General features: G+C 44.1%; 1 protein-coding gene across 1 annotated transcript; it reads right to left on the reverse strand.

Annotated features, from left to right (window-relative positions):
• Window positions 1–364: 364 nt before the first annotated feature.
• On the reverse strand, window positions 365–19,097 carry BTF3L4 (basic transcription factor 3 like 4). The gene is made up of 6 exons (XM_040360481.1): window positions 18,994–19,097; window positions 8,501–8,561; window positions 7,000–7,113; window positions 5,505–5,706; window positions 3,290–3,349; window positions 365–770 (listed from the first exon to the last, which is right to left on the reverse strand). Exons 2-6 carry the CDS (start codon window positions 8,552–8,554, stop codon window positions 724–726), a joined length of 477 nt encoding a protein of 158 aa, XP_040216415.1. The 5' UTR covers window positions 8,555–8,561; window positions 18,994–19,097; the 3' UTR covers window positions 365–723.
• Window positions 19,098–22,540: the final 3,443 nt, after the last annotated feature.

Below are 22,540 nucleotides of genomic sequence, written 5' to 3' on the forward strand. Positions count from 1 at the left end.
ATAAGTATACCAAATAGATTACCAGACCAGATGGTGGCTGACGTAACACCTTCAGAAAATCCTAAACTCTTGTGGCCAAGGCTGTCTATGGGCCAGAAGTTGAATTTTGGACTTGAATTTTAAGATTTCCCCTCTCACCCACCAGGACCAGTATTACAATCAAACGGTCACACCTTGGAAAATACTTAAAATGGGTCACAGTGTATGGAGCTGTGTATACAAATGCAGTGATCTTGTGGAAACCTAAGTACTCAAACACACAAGAGGTTTGTGGGTAACTTAACCTATGGACATCCTCCCAAGAAATACAACTAGTGCTCGGTGAACTTGGCATTTAAAATGTTGAAAAAAGGAAACAGATTGATTTAGGGAAAAACAATTTTAAGAAGTTTTCCTTTAGGTCTACAGGAATAGGGAAACAATATAAGTGTTACTAGAGCTTTTAAGGCTCACCAAGCAGCTATGTGGAGCAGACACAAAACGTTGCGATTACTTTTTTTTTTTTTTTCCCCACCTTTGTCCAAAAGTCCTGGGAGGGAAGTGCAAAACGCAAAATAAACAGCAAGAAAAATGCTGCAGTAGCACTGTTAAAATACAAAATATTTATATTATGGAACTATTAACACATGATGTTCCATGGTAAAACTTTGGAACCACACAGCTGATTTTGTTTCGCTTTTTGTTAAAATCAAGTCCATGTCAACTTCCAAGGATTTACATTTCTCAATTTGCTTCGTTCTTCGATGCTTCATCAAAATTCTCTACAAGTTCTGGAAATAGAAAATTAGAAAAAGAAATTAGAACAGCCACCATACACCTGAAAAGTGTAAACAATTAAACCCGATCCTATGAAATAAAATACTACAAATGAACTTGGTGTAACCGGCAATATGCAGCTTTTTGAATTAAATAAAATAAAAACTCCAGCTAAAGAGCAGTCAAAATACATGCTGTATATGTGAATTGTGTTGACCTCCAAAAAAAAAAAAAAAAAAACCCCTTTGGCAACTCCAATGCCTGAAAACGAGTGAAGCACCGAAATTTCAGCTGCCAAAAATCATCAGCTGAATATAGGGGTTTTACCTATGTGGCGAAAGAGGGGGGGGGGGACAGTGCATTTTTGTTACGTTTTCAATGGGGAGGTGTGTTTTTGGTGCGGTTTGCCAAATATGGTTCAAAAATGCAGCAAGCAGGATTTTTAATACTGCTTCAAAAAGATGCCGATAATGGCAGACCAATTCATATTCATGATATTAATTAAAAAGTAAAAAAAAAATATTATATATATATATATATATATATATTACACACACACCCTGTACAGCTCAGAGTCTGGTTTATGCTATAGAGAGAACCAAGGAATGATATTAGGGGCATTATTTAGGTAGCTGAACTAGGAGCAATCTAAAAAATATTTATTGAATACAAAACTACACAGAGTGCTTTCACACTGAAAGTGCCAGGGCAACGCCATTTTTAGCGGCGCTTTACCGTCGCTTCTGCGGCACATTTCGGTCGTTAGCGGAGCGCTTTTAACCCCCGCTAGCGGCTAAAAAGGTTTCCGTGGCGCTGCCCATTGATTTAGATGGGCTGGGGCACTTTAGGAGCGATGTAATCACTGCTCCGAAAAGGGATGCAAAGAAGCTGCTGACAGGACTTTTTTTTTTTTTACACCCTGCAAGTGCATGGTCCAAGTGTGAAAGCACTCGGACTTTCACACTGGGATTGCAGCTGAGGCTTTTTTTCAGGCGCTTTACATGTGCTATTTTTAGCTCTAAAGCGCCTGAAAACGCCTCCAGTGTGAAAGGGGTCTAAAAAAAAAAAAAATTCCCCTCATTACCATTCATTAACCACTTAAGGACTGCCTCATGTACATATACGTCAGCAGAATGGCACAGGCAGGCACATCAACGTATATATACGTCCTCTGCTTGACGTGGGTCGGGGGTCCGATCGGGACCCCCCCCCCCCCCCGGTACATGCGGCGGTCCCCGTGGCTTCAGGAGCGATCCGGGACGACGGCGCGGCTATTCGTTTATAGCCGCTCCGTCGCGATCGCTCCCCGGAGCTGAAGAACGGGGAGAGCCGTGTGTCCCCGTGGCTTCAGGAGCGATCCGGGACGACGGCGCGGCTATTCGTTTATAGCCGCTCCGTCGCGATCGCTCCCCGGAGCTGAAGAACGGGGAGAGCCGTGTGTAAACACGGCTTCCCCGTGCCGGCGCATCGATCGCGTCACCCCCTTTATATGGAAGACACGATCGATGACGTCATTCCTACAGCCACACCCCCCTACACTAGTAAACACATACACAGTGATCCCTAAATGTTACAGCGCCCCCTGTGTTTAACTCCCAAACTGCAACTGTCATTTTCACAATAAAGAATGCAATTTAAATGCATTTTTTGCTGTGAAAATGACAATTGTCCCAAAAATGTGTCAAAATTGTCCGAAGTGTCCGCCATAATGTCGCAGTCACGAAAAAAATCGCTGATCGCCGCCATTAGTAGTAAAAAAAAAAAATGCAAAAAAAAAAAAAAAAAAACTATCCCCTATTTTGTAAACACTATAAATGTTGCGCAAACCAACCGATAAACGATTATTGCGATTTTTTTTTACCAAAAATAGGTAGAAGAATATGTATCGGCCTAAACTGAGGGAAAAAAAAATGTTATATGTTTTTGGGGGATATTTATTATAGCAAAAAGTAAAAAATATTGCATTTTTTTCAAAATTGTCGCTCTATTTTTGTTTATAGCGCAAAAAATAAAAACCGCAGAGGTGATCAAATACCACCAAAAGAAAGCTCTATTTGCAGGGAAAAAAAAGACGTCAATTTTGTTTGGGAGCCACGTCGCACGACCACGCAATTGTCTGTTAAAGCGACGCAGTCCCAAACTGTAAAAACCCCTTGGGTCTTTAGGCAGCATTTTGGTCCGGGGCTTAAGTGGTTAATCCAAATAAATAAGAGGATCCCACTGTATTTCTACATAGTGCTGTGAAAGGCAGGAATCCCCAATAGTAATGCAAAAAACTTTGCAAGCCCCCAGAATTTCTGCCTCTAAAGCATGAATTACAACATATACATAAAAGCTTTACTATTTCAGCAGCCCTTGATGTACACAAGAACAGTCTAGGACAAATTCAGCCACTGGTAAGCCACACCTGCTAGCTGTCCTTGGAATTCCACACTGGAATGTTAATGGAAACATTGGAGACAGACAGGAAGAGAGGGGGAGGAGCAACACAATGATGGAAGATTGGAGTTTAGCGACTTTACAAATGACTTACCAGGGACATCGTCATCTTCCTCTTCTATGTCCTCTTGTTTAGGTGCCTTACTATCCAATACTAAAACAAACAGAGGAAAATTGTTATAATGCCACCTAGTGACTAACAGTTAAAATAAAACTGGATAAGTTAGAAAATATCAACTGACAAGAAACGCAATGACCAATTTGAAGCATGCAGGTTGTAGACAGCTGTCCCCAACTTAGAACACATTTATAGAAGCATATAGTTTTAGTGGCAAGCATGGGTGTACATTGCAGCTGTTGGCTATTTTTAAACCACCAAGTCACCAAATTACCCCTTAGGCAGCCCTTATGGCTACAGCAAAAGCGCTGCAGTATAAAACGATATGAAAACCCAACGCAATGAGAGACTACACATAAGCTGGTGGCTGATTCTGTCTGCAGCATTTTACTAAAAAAATATTGAGCATGCCAAGCTTTAAAGAGAACTAATCATGACTCCACTTATACCAGAACATGATCACTCAGCTTATATTTATACTGTTTTGGTACAGAAGATACAGTATACTTTCCTCCCTATTAGCTTTTAGATTCCTCCTGTACTAACTGTACTGTCTGCCCTCACATTGTAAAGCGCTGTGTACCGTTGGCGCTATATAAATCCAGAACTGCCTCCTTCCTCCTCGGGACTGATGTCCCTTACACATGAGCCGGTGATCGGCTTTTTTTTCTTCTCACGCTGTAAACGTGAGAAAAAAAAAAAAAAGAAGAAGATTACCGGCTTTTGTTTACATCACGTGATCATTTTTTTTTTTTTTTTCAAAGGGTATCCAAATCTACCTTTTTGGTTCGATCGAGCCAGAAAAGGTGGATCGCCAGTCAGTGTTTTATTGATGTCTGTGTCAGGATTCAAATGCTTTATCTGGCCTGGTAACCACTGTTCAAATGTAACTACTTGACCTGGGGAAGATTTACCTCCCCCTTCATGACCAGGGCATTTTTTTGCAACACAGCACTTTATTATTTTAACTGACAAAGGCACGGTCATGCAATGCTGTACCAAAATAAAATGTCATTTTTTTTTTTTCAAATCAAATTTCTTCATAAATTTAGGCCAATATGTATACTTGCTATGTTTTTGTTAAAAAAAAAATCCCAATAAGCGTATATTGATTGCTTTACACAAACATAGCATCTACAATCTACGGGATATATTTATGGAAATGTATTTATTTTTAATACTAGTAATCAGAGACTTATAGTGAGACTGTTATATTACTGTGGACATTATGATACGTTGTGGGAACCAATGACACTGGTCACTAAATGAATGACACTGGCTGTGAAGGAGTTAAACATCTAGGGGGCACCATTTTGCCTAGCAGTAAAAAGGTTCCCTGGTTCGAATCCCAACCACGGCACTACCTGCTGGAGTTTGCATGTTCTCCCTGTGCCTTTGTGAGTTTCCTCCCACACTCCAAAGATATGCTGGTAGGTTAATTGGCTTGTCTAAAATTGGCCCCAGTTTATGAATGTGAGTTAAGGACCTTAGATTGTAACCCCCTCGAGGGTAGGGACTGATGTGAATGTACAATGTATATGTAAAGCACTGCGTAAATTGACAGCGCTATATAAGTACCTGAAATAATATTCATCAAGGGGTTAAATGTGTGCCTAGCTAGCATTTGTGTTTATTATGTGTGCTTTTGCAGGAACACAGAATGTATTCCTTATCCCCTGTCAGAGCAGGGATTGTTTACATAGGCAGATCCTCGTTCTGTGTACTTTACAGACGATTGGCGGGTGCTGGAAGACATTGAGTGCCCGACACCCACAGATCGGCTTCTGCTGTGAATTATCGAAGCAGAGCACCCCCTGCAGGTGGAAGTCCGGAATCGCATGTATACGCGATTCGGCACACAGCTGCTGTCCCTGTAGCAGTAAACTTGCTATAGGGCGTTCAGCAAGTGGTTAATATGTTGCAACCTCAACAGGATTTGTGGGGACATTATCCAATCGGACACTTGCTCTGGTGACTACAGTTAGGAAAGATGTCCAACTTTGGAGAGATTTACTATCCTTATCTCCCGATTGAGACGGGCAGAAAAAAATACTTGACATGGGTTATAACAACTTTTCCGTACTCTATCTAAAACATAAAAAATTAAACCCTTTTTGGATACACTATAAAAGACATGCCAGTACAGCCCAGTAAAGAAATGACTGAATTGATGACAAAGAAGGTCCCTTACCCTGCCGAGGGAACTGTTCAGCTAGCTTGCGGAGACTTGTGAGGCTGTCAGCACCCAGCTGACTTAGGATCCCTGGGAGCATTTCTGTGATCTGCTTGGATTCCGCATGGCCGGTAATGGCAAATGTGTTGGCGGAGAGGGATGCTTGGACCTTGGGATTGTTAAAGTGGATAACCGTGCCATCATCTTTAATCATGTTTACCTGCAAAAAAAAAAAAAACAGTTATACACCTATAGTTTCCCTTTAATCCAACTCAGTTCATGCACAATTTTATAAATATTTTGTCTTTTTAACCACTTACCCGCCACTGAAATACATTGGCTATTTGAAGAGGAATACCTTTGTTATGGCAGCAGCTAGCTACCATAACCCCGGTATCCTCTTCTTCAGCGGGCGGTCCGTCAAAAGATAAAAGTGGTCTCTGTGGCGTATACACCGCAAAATCACTTTTATCGGTGGCGTGAGAGGAACCCCCTCCCGTCGCTCTCCAACGCTTACCGGAGCCGTCGGTAGCGGCAGAGGCGATCGGGTCTTCGCCCTTGCTGTGTATGGAGACAAGTGAAGGAAAGATGGCCCCCACCCGTCTCCATATCACTAAAGGGCAGAAGCGACGTCACTTCCGCCCATGGCTCTTAAAAGGGACATTTTTCTTTATTGCATTTTAGTCCAAATATGAGATCTGAAGTCTTTTTGACCCCAGATCTCATAATTAAGAGGACCCGTCATGCTTTTTTCTAGGGAAGTTTGCATTCCTTGTAATAGGAATAAAAGTGACCCAAATGTAATATTTTTTTAAAACAGTGTCAAACTATACGTGAGGTATTGCCGCGATCGTTAGAGCGAGATCAATTATTCTAGCCCTAGACCTCTTCTAACTCAAAACATGCAACCTGTAGAATTTATTAAACGCTGCCTATGGAGATTTTTAAGGGTAAAAGTCTGTTGCCATTCCACGAGCGTAACATATTGAGTATAAATTTACTCAGCGTAGCATTATCTTTCAATATATATATATATATATATATATATATATTATATATATATATATATATATATATATATATATATATATATATAAAAATATTGGGCCAACTTTACTGTTTTTTTTTTATTAAAAAAGGTGATTTTTCTTCCCCCCCAAAGAAGTGCGCTTTTAAGACCGCTGCGCAAATATGGTGTGACAAAAAGTATTGCAACGACCGCCATTTTATTATATTCTATAGGGTGTTAGAAAAAAAATACATATGTTTGGTGGTTCTAAGTAATTTTCTAGCAAAAAAATAAAAATAAATGGTTTTTAACTTGTAAACACCAAATCTCAGAAAGAGGCTTGGGGCTTAATTGGTTAAGATGTCTGTGTCAGGTCACTTGAATAAAAAATATTATTTGCCATTTAAAACTGTAGCCACCACACCAGAGGATAGAAATAGTGTGAAATATTTGCTTATTGGGCAGAACAGAAGCAGACTTCCACTTGATCCCAAACAGCATTACCTCTTCAATTCCAGCAATATTATTTACGGCCAGTTTCTTGAGAGAACTCTGAAGTTTCTTGTCATCTGCTGTTGCTGTTCTGTGTACAACCTTCTTCTTTCTGCGGGCTGTGCCCTAAGATAAGCAAAAACAGCAGGGATTGTTTGACAAATGCAAAAACTCAGTACAGAAGCATAATTATAGGGCATATCAAGTTTTAATAAAGTGTTAAAAAGACCGGCAAAAAGTATGGGTTAAAGACTGGTTAAAAAGCTGTAAAAGGGGAAACTTTGTACTACTTGTTCATTGGATCTTTGCTCTGTTCAAGAGATACTCAAGAACTTTCACATTCAACACTTGGGAGTATTTGATCTCTGCGTTCCCCGCAGCACAATGCGGTTCCTTCCTGATCCCTAGCTCACTATTGTATACTGTAGCGACATAGGGTCCAGAAGAAAGAGTCACAGAACCAGATAGTCCAAACAAACGCAGCGGCTGTCCACACTGTATGAAGTTTTTCCTACACACGGTATACTTCTCGTCCCTCTCCTGTAACAAAATTAAGTCAGGCTGAGCGCTGCTCAGCCATTCACAGGAAGCTTTGCAATTTCTAAAAGGAATAAAAAGCTCTAATTGGCTAAGGCAGAGATCATAACATCTGGCCACTACAGAGACAGTATGTATTTAGAAAGTACAAAGCGTCACATGAATGGCTGAGCAGCGCTCAACTCGATTTTGTTACGTGAACAGGAAGTTCCCATCCTGCTGCTGCAACAGCGCAGTATACTGATGCTCCATACAGTGCTGATAGGCTTCAATTTTCTATAATAAGTTCCTATTTTAATAGAAAACGGGTCATATTTTGAGGATCTTGTGTGTCTATCACCCTCTTCTCACAATATCAGTGAATGCTTTGTCCTATCGGCTCTATTCACACTTGCGCGACTTTGGCGTGCAACTGTGATGCACTTTAGCAAGGATGCGGCTTAGATGTGACTTCTTGTCCCTCTGCAAAGTCAGACCCACTGTTGCATGTAAAACATACAACTTTCATGCAACTTCTGAGGATTAACATTGAAGTCTATGGCCCTCAAGCTGCATGAAAATCGAACTGAAGTAGTGCATGAACTACTTTGAAGTCACACATATATAAATGGTTATCGTTGGAAAACATGGGTTACAATTTGTCATGTGACTTTAATGTCCAAAGTCACATGACAAGTCATACAAATGTGAATGGGGTGTAAACCTATAATTAAAGATCCAGTTTGAATGCCTCTGCCTATATGTAAAAGGGATCTTTAATGCATCCTGTACCAGCGACATATTGTGTGTGTGAGAGAGAGAGATTGTGTAACCAAGACAGGAAGTGGGAAAAGATCTCTCCAAAACAAACAGCATAAAAATATAAAAAAAAAAGTTTCAATACAAAATATTTTTTGGTGTAAGTTGGGCTTTCAAAGTCTAATGAACAAACCAAAGAATTGAAAGGGTCAAGCAAATAATCAGAAAAAGTACTAACCTTACCACCTATCCGGACCTGAGCCTGAAGTTTTGCTAGTTTTTCCTGATTCATAGTGGACCTAAAACAAAAAATAAATAAAAAATAAATCAAAGTGTACAGCCAAGTAGAACAGGCTCTGAATGGCTGGATGTAATATTGCATCCTATGGATGGAATAAGCTTCCCAGAGTACAAAAAGTGAATAAAATAAAGGTTTAGCTATCAACAGACTTCCTATTGTAGTTTTCTATTCGTTGCCTGAGTTGGGTCCTTCCCGAAGCACAAAAACTGTAAGTAACATGTTACCAAATTTGAACCGTTCCTTCAAAATCCATAACCAGGCCTATAATTCTAGAGCTTTTCAGAAACATGTTATTCTGCAGGAGGTCAATTAGATGCTGTAGTGTCGAAAAGATGTCTGCACTGTCAGGCTTATTCATGATTATGGCCATTGCACTGCTGAGACTGCCTGCAAGAGAAGGCATTATTGCGTACATTCAGAGTTGATAGAGCCTATCAGTGTCCAGATACAGCCTTCTATGTTCCAACCGCAAGTGACCAGAAGATGATCATGGGAGGAGTTAATACATTTTTCTTCCTTTTCCTGTCAATGTACAGGGGTCTGGTGCATTTTTGATGCGTTCCAGTACAGTCCAGTGCATAAAAAAAAAAAATCAAAACAAAAAAAACAGCATGTTCTATTTTTTTTTCCCTGGAGCTAAAATGCACTGAAACTGACTACACTGGTGTGAACTATGCCATTGGATCGCATGATCAGTCTCACCGGGAGGCCCGAGCGACCAGCCGGCTCGTCCGCTGGCTGGCCTAAGACCTGAACAAAGCAGGTCGGCATGACATCACTTTGGGATTACTGGCATCCTAAAAGCGCCAGTTTAAAAGAAAAAAAAAAGTATTAAAAAAAAAAAAGCAGATCTTGACGTTTTGAATACTTTCAAGTGCAGAGGAGATCGGGGTCTTTTAGACCGCAGATCCCTCCATAAAGAGTACCTGTGCTGCCTATTACTGTCACAAGGGATGTTTACATTCCTTGTGACAGCAATAACAGTGATAAAGGACTGTGTAAAAATAAAACGTTTAAATCTACAGCATATTGCCATTACCTTTTGTACCACCACCCCCTCCCTTTAGAATGTAAGCTCTACGAGCCGGGCCCTCCCGTACCTTCTGTATTGAACTGTAATTGTGCTGTGTTCCCCCCCCCCCCCCCACATTGTAAAGTGCTGCGTAAACTGTTGGCGCTATATAAATTGTGTAGAATAATATCGGCACCCGATATCGGCTATCAGCCTGAAAAGCACCCCAAAAAAATCAGTATCGTATCAGCCCTGAAAAAAAAAATCGGTCAACCCCTATTTTTGATGCAGGAAATAAGCATGCGGCGTGAACTGTCCCTAAAGTACAATCTTTGTGTTGCCCACAGTGACCAGTTTAAAGGTGTCATTTCTTTTTTTTTTTTTGATAACCATTTTTATTTTATTATCATTGAAAAATCTGTGGATCTTTAGCCTGTACACATTTTACACCTCACACTATACAGTCCACGCCTCTTGCTGGGCTCATTATCTTTTATGAATTGGATCTTGTACCAATTAGCTATAGAGCAGATTTTGAAAAGGTTAATACACCCAATGTTGCCACACCAAAAGCAAAGACCATTTGGACTGCCATGGGCAATGGTATGTAGCCCGGAGCAACAAACTTCCGGGGTGTGGAAGTAAATGTAGCCTCCCGCTGCCATCAACCCGCCGCCTCCTCCCATTATCCCGCAGATTCTACAGCTTTTCCGCTAATGGCAATGAGCGCTCTCTGTAGAGGGCATGTTTGCTTTAAAGCGGAAGTGGGCGGTGTCAAAGGCGTAATTTCTATTGTGCATATTTAATACCTAAAATAATGAACAGACAAGTTAAAAGGGGTTGTAAAGATAACATTTTATTTTTCCTAAATAGCTTCCTTTGCCTTAGTGCAGTCCTCCTTCACTTACCTCATCCTTCCATTTTGCTTTTAAATGTCTTTAATTCTTCTGTCTAACTCCACACAGTAATGCAAGGCTTTCTCCCTGGTGTGGAGTGTCGTGCTCGCCCTCTCCCTTGGACTACAGGAGAGTCAGGACGCTCTCTACGTTACAGATAGAGAAAGGAGCTGTGTGTTGGAGGGTGTCCTGACTCTCCTGTAGTCCAAAGGAGGGGGAGAGCACGACACTCTACACCAGGGAGAAAGCCTTGCATTACTGTGTGGAGTTACAGACAGAAGAACAGGAAGTGAGGATTTCTCAGAAGAAATAAGAACATTTAAAAGCAAAATGGAAGGATGAGGTAAGTGAAGGAGGACTGCACTAAGGTAAAGGAAGCCATTTAGGGAAAAAATAAATTCCTTTACAACCCCTTTAACTAAGGCAACTGACTTGTCTGTCAGACACAAGAACCATTTTCAGGGCTAAAACATTCCACAGTTATTTGCCATTAACTCAAACTACACACAGGACTCAAAAGATAATAGTAGCAAACAAAAGCGGTCACACATCACAAAACTAATTTTGCTAGCGATGTGAGAAAATACAGGGAAATCTTAAGCCTAACTCAAGGCAAGGATATAAAAACTAAACTCATACCCCCTCTCAGCTATGAAGAAAACGCTTTTTTTTTCTAGTGATGATCGAAAACACAGAGTTGTGCTAAACTTTATTTTTTTTGCACACACATTAAAGTGGTGCCAAACTCAAAAGATCTACCCTAATGTATTCCCAGTATTAGGGAAAAAAACACCCCACTACCTGTTCTACACCCCACCTGAAACCTCTAGCCACTCCAGCACTGATCTTTTTCTTCCTGCATTCACAGGAGACGTTGAGGGCCATAGGCTCCTGCTGCTGTCAAACAAACTCCTACAAGGAGGGAGCGGAAACATGGCTTCCAGACATTGTGCACGTCTACGTAGTCTGCCTCATGGGCATGCACACACCTTAGCCCCCTTGTGACCCCGCTTGCTGAATGGACACTTATAGGAAGGAGCGGACAGCGCTGGTGAGGGGCCACCAAACTGGAGGTAAGCAACCACTGCACAATGCAGGCAAGTATAACATTTTGAGAAAAAAATAATAGCCTTTAGAATCACTTTAAAGCGGTAGTTCCCCCTCAAAAAAAAATTGTTACCCTTAGATTGATGCTCATTTTGTCTAGGGGAATCGGCTAGTTGTTTTAAAAACGAAGCTGTACTTACCGTTGTAGAGAGCGATCTTCTCCGCCGCTTCCGGGTATGGTCTTCGGGTCTGGGCGTTCCTTCTTGATTGACAGGCTTCCGACGGTCGCATCCATCGCGTCACGATTTTCCGAAAGTAGCCGAACGTCGGTGCGCAGGCGCCGTATAGAGCCGCGCCGATGTTCGGCTTCTTTCGGCTACACGTGACGCGATGGATGCGACCGTCGGAAGACTGTCAATCAAAATTAGAAAGCCCAGTCCCGAAGACCATACCCGGAAGCGGCGGAGAACATCGCTCTCTAAAACGGTAAGTACAGCTTCGTTTTTAAAACAACTAGCCGATTCCCCTAGACAAAATGAGCATCAATCTAAGGGTAACATTTTTTTTGAGGGGGAACTACCGCTTTAAATACAGGCGCCTGCATTTTGCCAATGACTACTTTTATCTACAACTTACAGAAGATTGGCACAATGATCAAGAATGGGGGAAGAACGTTTCCTACATATGTTGTACAAACAGCTGAAAAGATTGGTGACAGCTGTTACTTATCTGAGAGGTAGAAATTACTCAAGGAGCTTCTAGCAACCTCATGAGGAACCCTGGTTGAGAAAGTCTGGCCTAGAAGATAGCAGAGCTGGCCTTGTGGTTTCTCCCTAGAAAACTATCCTAAGGCTAGGTTCACACTGCTGCGAATTCAAAATCGCGATTTTACCGCGATTTTAGAGACATCTGTGCAGGGTTCAATGTAAATCGCGGCCCGAAATCGCAAAAAGTAGTACAGGAACTACTTTTTGAAATCGGTGCAGCGCCGCACCGATTAGGACAGTGCCATTGCCGACAATTGCCACTGATTTGAGATGCGATTTGACATGTGAAATCGCATCTCAAATCGTACCCAGTGTGAACCTGGGCTAAAGGTTAAAATACACACCTTTAGTTCCAATGGTCCGACTCCTGCGTCTTCTCCCCAGCTTCTGCCTGGAGTCGGTCTTCCACTGTTAATTGGCCAGTGTGGGATGATGTGACTTTATTGTAGAAAAGGCATTGCATGTCTCTCCTGCAATAAAGACCCTGGCCGGTTTGCAATTATTTTTTTTTTAAACATTAGTTCTGCTTTAGGTTGACCACACAGTAGTAGATTTTTGCGCACGATAATTCTCATCAGTACATTCACCGACATGATGAATGTTGTTTGAAAGTACTTTAACCACATCCCGCCCGGCCTATAGCAGAATGAAGGCTGGGCGGAGGTTCCATTATCCTGACTGGACGTCATATGACATCCAGCAGGATAAGCCGCTCGCAGCAAACAGCAGTGCGGTGTGTCGTTCTGACACGCCACACCTTTCGCTCTCTGTTAGTGCCGATTCACACTGGGGCGATTCGTCAGGCGACTCGGCCGCCTGACAAGTCGCGTCCCGTTCTAGTCAATAGAACCATTCTAATAGGAGCGACGCAAGTCGCTCCGACTTAGAAAAAGGTTCTTGTACGACTTTGGGGGCGACTTGCATTGACTTCTATACAGAAGTCATTTTGCAAGTCGCCTCTGAAGTCGTCTTCAGGACGCCTTGCCGAGTCGCCCCCAAAGTCGTGCCGCCCCAGTGTGAACTGGCTCTAAAGAGGCTATGATGTAGGCTCGTTACTATGTGATCACCTGTGTCCAATCATAGCATAACCAGGAAGAGCCACTTATCGGCTTTCCTCTATTTGTGCCGACAGGGTGTGAGTAGAGAGCCGATAAGCGTCTCTCCTGGCCCTGGGGGGAGAGGCTTAGATTTTGCACTGATAATCAGCGCATTGATCAGTGCAGCCCCATCAGCGATGCCCTGAAGTGTCCACCTTGGATGCCAACCAGTGCCTGCCCATCAGGGATGCCAACCAGTGCCTGCCCATTAGTGAAGGAGAAAACCAACTTTCCAAAACTTTATAAGAATTTAAGAAAAAAAAAATCCCCCAAAAAAAATGTTTTATTTGATTAGCAAAAAAAAAAAAAAAAAACAGTGGTGATCAAATACCACCATTTGTGGGCAAGAAATAAAAAAAATGTCATTTGGGTACAGTGTTGCGTGACCGTGCCATTGTCAAAGTGTGAAAGCACTTAAAGAGGAAAATTGGCCTGGGCAGGAAGGGGGCGAAAGTGCTCTGTATTGAAGTGGTTAAGAAAAAAAACGTTGTTTTTAATATTCTATTTTGGAACGAATGGACTTTCCAGAACAAAAAGCACAAACTGTTAGAATTTCACTCATTCAAGAAAAATGTTCATCCTGCTCCTTCATAATTTGCATCCCTGTGGCCTAAAACAAACACCCGATTTGAACCCACTATTGCAAAATCAAATTAACTTTCTTCAAATGAAAATTTTTGATGGAAATTCTACTAGTAAAGAAGCATGCACAAATTTAAAAGCCAAGTGCACTATTTGGAGCATATTTCACATTACACCCTAAATATGGGTGTAACATGCTCCAGCAATCCCCCTTCTGGGACACTGGATGGGGGATCCTCTCCTCCCACAGCCACTGTCACAACTCAAAATTGCCACCACTGTACTGGGCTCTGAGAACACGTGAAAAATTCACCAAAAAACAGGTATCCTTTTGCACTGTTAGGTATCCTTTCGCACTTCTGGGAGTCCAGCCGTGACGTCACCGCGGGGGCTCCCTGCTGCTCCCCCCTGGCTAATAGGAGAGAGGAACGGGGCCTCGCACATGTGCAGTAGGGTTCCTGGCGTGAAGCCGAACGGAACGTTACCCGCAATGGCGGCGGCAGTGTAGCCTTTTGGCTTCACGCCGGGAACCCTACTGCCGACATTGCTAGACTCCAGGACAGGTAAGTGTCCATTTATTAACCACTTCCCTACCGACTCATTGTAAAATGACATCGGCGGGAACCTTTCCTCTTTCAGACTGGACGTCATATGACGTCCTTGCATTCCCGGCATTGTTCGGGACCCGGTGTGCGTGCCCGGCGCCCGCGATGTCCGGCGGAACCATGGATCTGTGTGTGTAAACACACAGATCCATGTGCTGTCAGCGGTGAGGAGACAGATGTGTGTTCCCAGTACAGAGGAACACACATCGGTCTCCTCCCCTTGTGAGTCCCCCTCCCCCTACAGTTAGGACACACTTTAGGAAACATTTTTAACCCCTTCAGCGCGCCCTAGTTACCCCCTCCCTGCCAGTCACATTTACACAGTAATCAGTGCAGTTTTATAGCACTAATCGCTGTGTGAATGGTCCCAAAAATGTGTCAAAAGTGTCCGATATGTCAGCCGCAATGTCAAGGTCACAATAATAAAAAAAAATAAAAAAAAATAAAAATAAAAAAAATAAAAATGGCAGATCGCCGCCATTACTAGTAAAAAATAAAAAAAAGCCACAATTCTATTCCCTATTTTGTAGACGCTAGAACTTTTGCACAAACCAATCAAATACACTTATTGCGATTTTATTTTTTTTACCAAAAATATGTAGAAGAACACGTATCGGCCTAAACTGAGGAAAAACTATGTTTTTTTTTTTTAAATTATGATATTTATTAAATCAAAAAGTAAAAGTGTTTTTTTTCAAAATTGTCGCTCTTCTTTTGTTTATAGCGTAAAAAAAAAACTGCAGAGGTGATCAAATACCACTAAAAGAAAGCTCTATTTGTGGGGAAAAAGGGCATCAATTTTGTTTGGGAGCCACATCACATGACCGCGGAATTGTCATTCAAAGTGCGACAGCGCTGAAAACTAAAAATTGGTCTGGGGGGAAGGGGGTGAAAATGCCCTGTGTGGAAGTGGTTAAAAGCCAGCAGCTGCAGTATGTGTAGCTGCTGGCTTTTATTTATTTATTTTCCAGACCTACTCTTTAAAGGAAAAAAAAAATGCACTGGACTGCCCCAAAAAGGCACTGGAACGCATCAAAAACACGCATGCAGAAAAGCATCTGGAACACATCCGGACTGCGTTTCTATGGCGTGAACTGGCCCTAAAGCTTTATTTATACAAAACTGAAATTTTTCAAGGAAGTAGATATAAAAATGATACAACTGCGGAAGGCGGTTAATCTGGATGGGCCGAGGATTACATGCAGACGACCTTTATATACCCTTTTCACAACACTAGAATGCTGGAAGCAAACCAATTCGGTGTTCCCTCTTCTTTATAGTACTCCGTCCATTGTAGTATTTCATGGAGTGCGGATAAAAATAGAAGAACCTCATCAGCATTTTCCATCTGAGAGGGTCATCAAATGGTCAGTACAATTAGAAAAGGGCTGCTGGAAAACATAAATCCTCAACTCATAATAAATTGTGCTTTTCTTTTTACTTTTCACAAAGCTTCGCACAAGAAAAAGTATCTATTTGTGACCATTTTAAATGTAGCTTTATGAAAATATGTATCAATCTGTGCTGTGTGTACTAAAGCGTATAAAAGCAAACCATGAGGCCCCTTTCACACAGGTGTCTCCAGGATTTCTCCAGAGCCTCTCCCATCCTCTGGAACTCACTACCACAACCTGTCCAGCTATCCCCTACTCTTGCTACCTTCAGGCGATCCCTGAAAACTCACCTCTTCACGTCTCCAACTAATCTTTTACCACTACCATCAGCTCATTCCCCACAGTTGCAACCTTTTGTACCACCTGCCACACCCTATTAGATTGTAAGCTCTTCTGAGCAGGGCCCTCTTAATCCTCTTGTATTTTATTGTATTGTAACTGTATTGTCTCCCTTTTATATTGAAAAGTGCTGCGTAAACTGTTGGCGCTATATAAATCCTGTATAATAATATCACTGCATCTCTATAGAAAAGCGAGTGAAATCATCTATTTACACCCATTTTTGGAACAAATCAACTCTCTATTTTTCTTCTGTTTAAAAAAAAAGTAGAACAGAAGAAAAACGGATGTAAAACGGACACGGTTACATTTTGCATTGTTAGGCTCCATTCACATCTAGGCAGACAAATTAGTTTTGTCCCGCGAATTGCGGCGACAAAACGCCGCGATTGTCCGCCTAGATGTGCCCCTCTATGGAGATGGTTCCCGAACGCCGAAAGCCGCCTGAAAAAAAGGTCCGGGACCATTTTTCAGGCGGCAGGCGTTCGGCGTGGAGATGTGAACCATCTCCATAGAGGGCAATGTCTTTTCATCCCTCTGGCGGCAGCGGCGTCGCACTACAGGCGACAAAACGCCTAGATGTGAATGGGGACTTAGTGTATGTTAAAACCACAAGACAAGCAGCACTTCCCCCTTTTAGGCTGCATTCACACCTGAACGCTGCGTATTGTACCGCGATTTGCCGCGACAAATTGCAGCGTTTTGTCCCGTGATTTGCCGTGACAAAACGCAGCATTTTTTACCGCGGTTTTCGCTGGAGGGGTGATTTACACATTGTCGGCTATAGCCGAACGCCAAAGCTGACTGAAAAAAAGGGTCAGGGACTTGTTTTGAGCTTCAGGCGTTCGGCGTGGAGATGTGAACCATCTCCATAGCCAACAATGTTAAATCACCCCTCCAGCGTATTTCAGGCTGCAATAGAGTCGGGCGTAAAAACGCCTAGGTGTGAATGGAGCCTCAGGTGCTGTGGATGCATTTGTGTGTATGTCATGTGCAGCAATAGTCACTATGAGCATTTTTATGCCACTAGTACGCATGGAGCCTAAAGGTGGATGACAGCAGATATAAAGGGGCAAATAAATGCAGCTTTGCGTCCACTAATAAATCACAGAGGTATTTAGACATTTGTCTGGTGTCCCACTTTACAGAAGATATAAAAAAGGAGCGCCCATTGCTGGCCTCCACTTTTTAAAGTGATGGTTGCCCTGGTGTCATCACTTTGAGTCAATACACCAAAACATAACCTAGTTGAGTTATTGTGGATCCCTACGCTGCTCCTCCCCCAGATCATAGATCCCTACATCTCCACCCCAACTAGATCCATACACTACCACCCCCCCCCCCCCCATTTAGATCATGGAACCCTGCATCCCAACCTCTGATCCCTACACATTTCCATCTCCTCCTAGATCCCTTCATTCCCCCCCCCAGCCATGGTTCCTAACCTCCCACCCCTAGGTCCTTACAACTTCCATACCCTCCTAGATCTCTTCCTTGCCACCCCCCGACCTTGAACTACACTTCCACTCCCCAACAATGGATCCCTACACTGCCCCCCCCCCCAGATCCCTACATCTCCACCCCAACTAGATCCCTACACCCCCCCCCCCCCATTTAGATCACGGAACCCTGCATCCCAACCTATGATCCCTACACATTTCCATCTCCTCCTAGATCCCTTCATTCCCCCCCCCAGCCATGGTTCCCAACCTCCCACCCCTAGGTCCCTACAACTTCCATACCCTCCTAGATCTCTTCCTTGCGACCCCCCGACCTTGAACTACACTTCCACCCCCCAACAACAATGGATCCCTACACTCCCATCCCCCTGACCAATTTCATCCCCCTAGATCCCAACATTACTCTCCCCCAAGATCACTACACTCCTATCCCCCCACAGACAATGGATCCCTACACTTCCATCCCTCTAGATCCCTACATTACTATCCCCCAAGACAATGGATCCCTACACTTCCATCCCTCTAGATCCCTACATTACTATCCCCCAATACAATGGATCCCTACACTTCCATCCCTCTAGATCCCTACATTACTGTCCCCCAAGACAATGGATCCCTACACTTCCATCCCTCTAGATCCCTACATTACAATCCCCCAAGACAATGGATCCCTACCCCCCAGACACTTCCATCCCTCTAGATCCCTACATTACTATCCCCCAAGACAATGGATCCCTACACTCCAATCCTCCCAGATAATGGATCCCTGCATAATCTGCATTACTATGCCCCCCAGACCATGGAACCGTACTCTCCCACCTCCCTAGACCAGGGCTTCCTATGGTAACCTCTCTCCCGTGGATCCCTACACATGTAGCCCTGCAGTGCCCCCACCTCTGCCATGCACTCCTGTGCTATAGTGATGAAGTGCAGACACCTCCTCCTCCATGCTGATCTCCGGGGATCTCACACACAGGAGAGGGATGTATAGACTGTGCTACACCGCTAACCTCCCTCCTTCCCCGGCTTGTCCCGGTGCCTAGCCCGGGGAGTAGAGGATCCAGCAGACAGGACGAGGCCCGGCATTGATTACCCAGAGAGCCCCGCGGTTCCCAGACACCATAGAGCGAGGCCTCTCCGGGCCGCACACTGAGCTCCCTCCCTACACCGGACACTGCTACCCATCCCCCTCTACACCGGACACAACACCGTACACCACATAAATCCTCACCGAGCAGCTCCGCTTCAACACGAGGTAATCAAGATGGCGAGAATGGCAGAAGGGCGGAACGTCACGTCGTGACGCACGTAGAGGGCGGAGCCTGACAACAGGCGTTAGGTTCTGCCTCAGAGTGTAGAGACAGGGAAGGAGTCTCCCTAATGAGAATCTGTCTCCACAATACGCATAATATTAAAGTATTCACACCATTGTGAACAAAAAGCACTGAGGCCCATGCGCACTTCTGTGTCCTGGTGCATTGTATTCACACAGAACTAAAGACAAAACCTATTTCTTATTATTATGGATAGAATTAAGAAGGGATGTTATATAACCCCTGTCAGGCTACCCCCCCCCCCATCTCTGTCCCATAGGGGAGATTTTTCTTCACTTCCTGTCCCATACCCAAAACAGGAAGTGAGAGGAAGTCCCTCCAAAGTCTGTCTGTCACCAGAACTAGTGTCCCCATTGGAAGACTCCCCCTCTGTTCCTGTTCTGGTGACAAGCCAAAATGTGGGACTTTCTGTCACTCTATGGATATAGTAAACAGGAGAAGTAGAGAGGCTGAATCTCCCTCGCCGGGGTACAGGCAACAATAAGGCCCCTTTCAGACTGGGGCGGGAGCTGCGGTGGCGGTATAACGCAGCTAAAAATAGCGGCGCTATACCGCCGGAATTGCCGCGGGTATCAGCCGCTAGCGGTGCGGTATTAACCCCCGCTAGCGGCCGATAAAGAGTTAATACCGCCCGCAATGCGCCTCTATAGAGGCGCATTGCGGGCGGTATTGCCGCGGTTTCCCATTGTTTTCAATGGGAAGGAGCGGTATACATGCCGCTCCTCTCACCGCTCCAAAGATGCTGCTGACAGGAGATTTTTTTGTCTCCCGCCAGCGCATCGCCTCAGTGTGAAAGCCCTCGGGCTTTCACATTGAGTCTGCAGTGAAGGAGTTTTTCAGGCGCGATAGCAGCGCTATTTTTAGCGCTGTACCGCCTGAAAAACTCCTCAATGTGAAAGGGGCCTTAGGCAAAAAGGCCAGTTTTCTATTGTGCCAGCACACCAACATGCTGCAATGGTGTGCGCTAAAAATAAATGAGGCAAGCAGACATTTAACACATTGCAGCACTTTGTATAAAAGTAATGTGACTCTTAGAAAAGAAAAACAGCAAAAAAAAAAAGAAAAAGACTGCAACGTGAAAAATATGCATTGCAAAGCAACACCTGTGGTGTCAACAGCAGTGGTGGTCGGTGGTATATTTATTTTGGGGGGGCAAACAGTGCACAACCCCCCTGGTCGGTTGGTCACTTACCCCGGGCAGTACTTCCCTCTGGGCGACGGGGCGCATAGCTTTCCCTGTGTCTCCTCCTCAGTAGCTGCGGGGGCTTCAATCTCAGGTAAGTACTTCATAATGAGCTAGTATGCTATGCATGCTAACTCATTATGCCGCTGTCTTACAGGGTGTATTTTTATTTTTTTAAGGAGGCTTTACTTCCTCTTTAAAGTTAATTCACTATAAGACCCCTTTTACACTGGAAGCATTTTTCAGGCACTTGAAAATAGCGCCTGAAAAAAGCCTCATCTGCAATCCCTGTGTGAAAGCCCGAGTGTTTTTACACTGGGGCGCTGCGCTGGCAGGACGTCCTGCAAGCAGTTTCTTTGAGGCGCTTTAGGAGAAGTGTATACACCACTCCTAAAGCGCCCCGCCAATAGAAACCAATGGGAAGCGCCGCCGAAGCACCTGCAAAGTGCCTCGGCAGTAGCGCTTTGCGGGAGCTTTTAACCCTTTATTCGGCCTCCAGCGGGGGTTAAAAGCGCCAGGCTAGTGCCTGAAAAGCGCAGCAAAATACAACGGTAAAGTGCCACCTAAGACTAGCGATGCTTTACCGCTGACACCCCCTGCGCTGGCAGTGTGAAAGGGTTCTAAAGCACACGCAATCGATATTTGTCACTTAGAGTGGGCAGCCGGTATTTTAATAAAGTACAAAATAACAATGAGGGGAACTCTGCACTGATCAGTAAGGTAAAAGTATACAATGGGCCAGATTCACAAAGAGTTACGCCGGCGTATCAGCAGATACGCCGACGTAACTCCGAACCTAAGCCCGTCGTATGTTTAAATGTATTCTCAAACTGAGATACACTTAAACATGCCTAAGATACGACGGCATGCCAATATTTACGCTGGCCGCTAGGTGGCGCGTCCATTGAGGTCGGCGTAGAATATGCTAATGAGTAGTTACGCTGATTCACGAACGTACGCTTGCCCGTCGCAGTAAAGATACGCTTTTTCCATAAGAGATACGCGGTGTAAAGATAAACATGCCCCCCTAGGTGGCGTATCCTATGTTAAGTATGGCCGTCGTTCCCGCGTCAAAATTTAGAAATTTAACGTCGTTTGCTTAATTCGTCCGTGAATAGGGCTGGACGTCAATTACGTTCAGGTCGAAACCAATGACGTCCTTGCGACGTCATTTAGCGCAATGCACGTCGGGAAATTTTAGAGACGGCGCATGCGCATTAGGTTCGGCGCGGGAACGCGCCTAATTTAAATGCTCTACGCCCCCTACCCGGCTGATTTGAATTACGCGGGCTTGCGCCGGGGGATTTACGCTACGCCGCCGCAACTTTACAGGCAAGTGCTTTGTGAATCAAGCACTTGCCCGTAAAACTTGCGGCGGCGTAACGTAAATGAGATACGTTACGCCGCCGCAGATCTACGTGAATCTGGCCCCATGTATCAATGTGCAAATGTTCTGCCCTGAGAGCCGGTTCACACTGGGGCGACTCAGCCGCCTCACGAGTCGCGTTCCATTCTATGCAATAAAACCGTTCTAATAGAAGCAACGCAAGTCGCTCTGACTTAGAAAAAGGCTCTTGTACGACTTCAGGGGCGGCTCGGGCGATTTGCATTGACTTCTATACAGAAGTCATTTTGGTAATCGCCTCTGAAGTCGTCTTCAGGACGCCTTGCCGAGTCGCCTTTCGAAGTCGTGCCGCCGCAGTGTGAACCGGCTCTGAGCTTAGGAATGGAAATAAATTGTAACATTTATTTATTGAATGGAAACATGCTAGAATTTTTTTCAGTCTCATAATATTTCTATGTGCATTTTTTTTACAGAACTATCTTCCCCTGGTGCAGTGTTAGAGCCCATTCACACAGAGGCAACTTGGGATCCGACTTGAAGTCGCCCCAAGTCACACTGTTGAGAAAAGCAATTGAAGTGAATGGAGCCATCTTAAAGGGGTTGTAAAGGAATTTTTTCCCCCCTAAATAGCTTACCTTAGTGCAGTCCTCCTTCACCTACCTCATCCTTCAATTTTGCTTTTAAATGTCCTTATTTCTTCTGAGAAATCCTCACTTCCTGTTCTTCTGTCTGTAACTCCACACAGTAATGCAAGGCTTTCTCCCTGGTGTGGAGAAAGCCTCTTGAGGGGGCGAGCAGGAGTGTCAGGACGCCCACTAACACACAGCTCCATTTCTCTATCTACAAAGTAGAGAGTGTCCTGACTTGCCTGCTCGCCCCCTCCCCCCCTCAAGAGGCTTTCTCCACACCAAGACCA

The sequence above is a fragment of the Rana temporaria genome, chromosome 7, assembly GCF_905171775.1.
Source record: "Rana temporaria chromosome 7, aRanTem1.1, whole genome shotgun sequence".
Classification (NCBI taxonomy): Eukaryota; Metazoa; Chordata; class Amphibia; order Anura; family Ranidae; genus Rana; species Rana temporaria.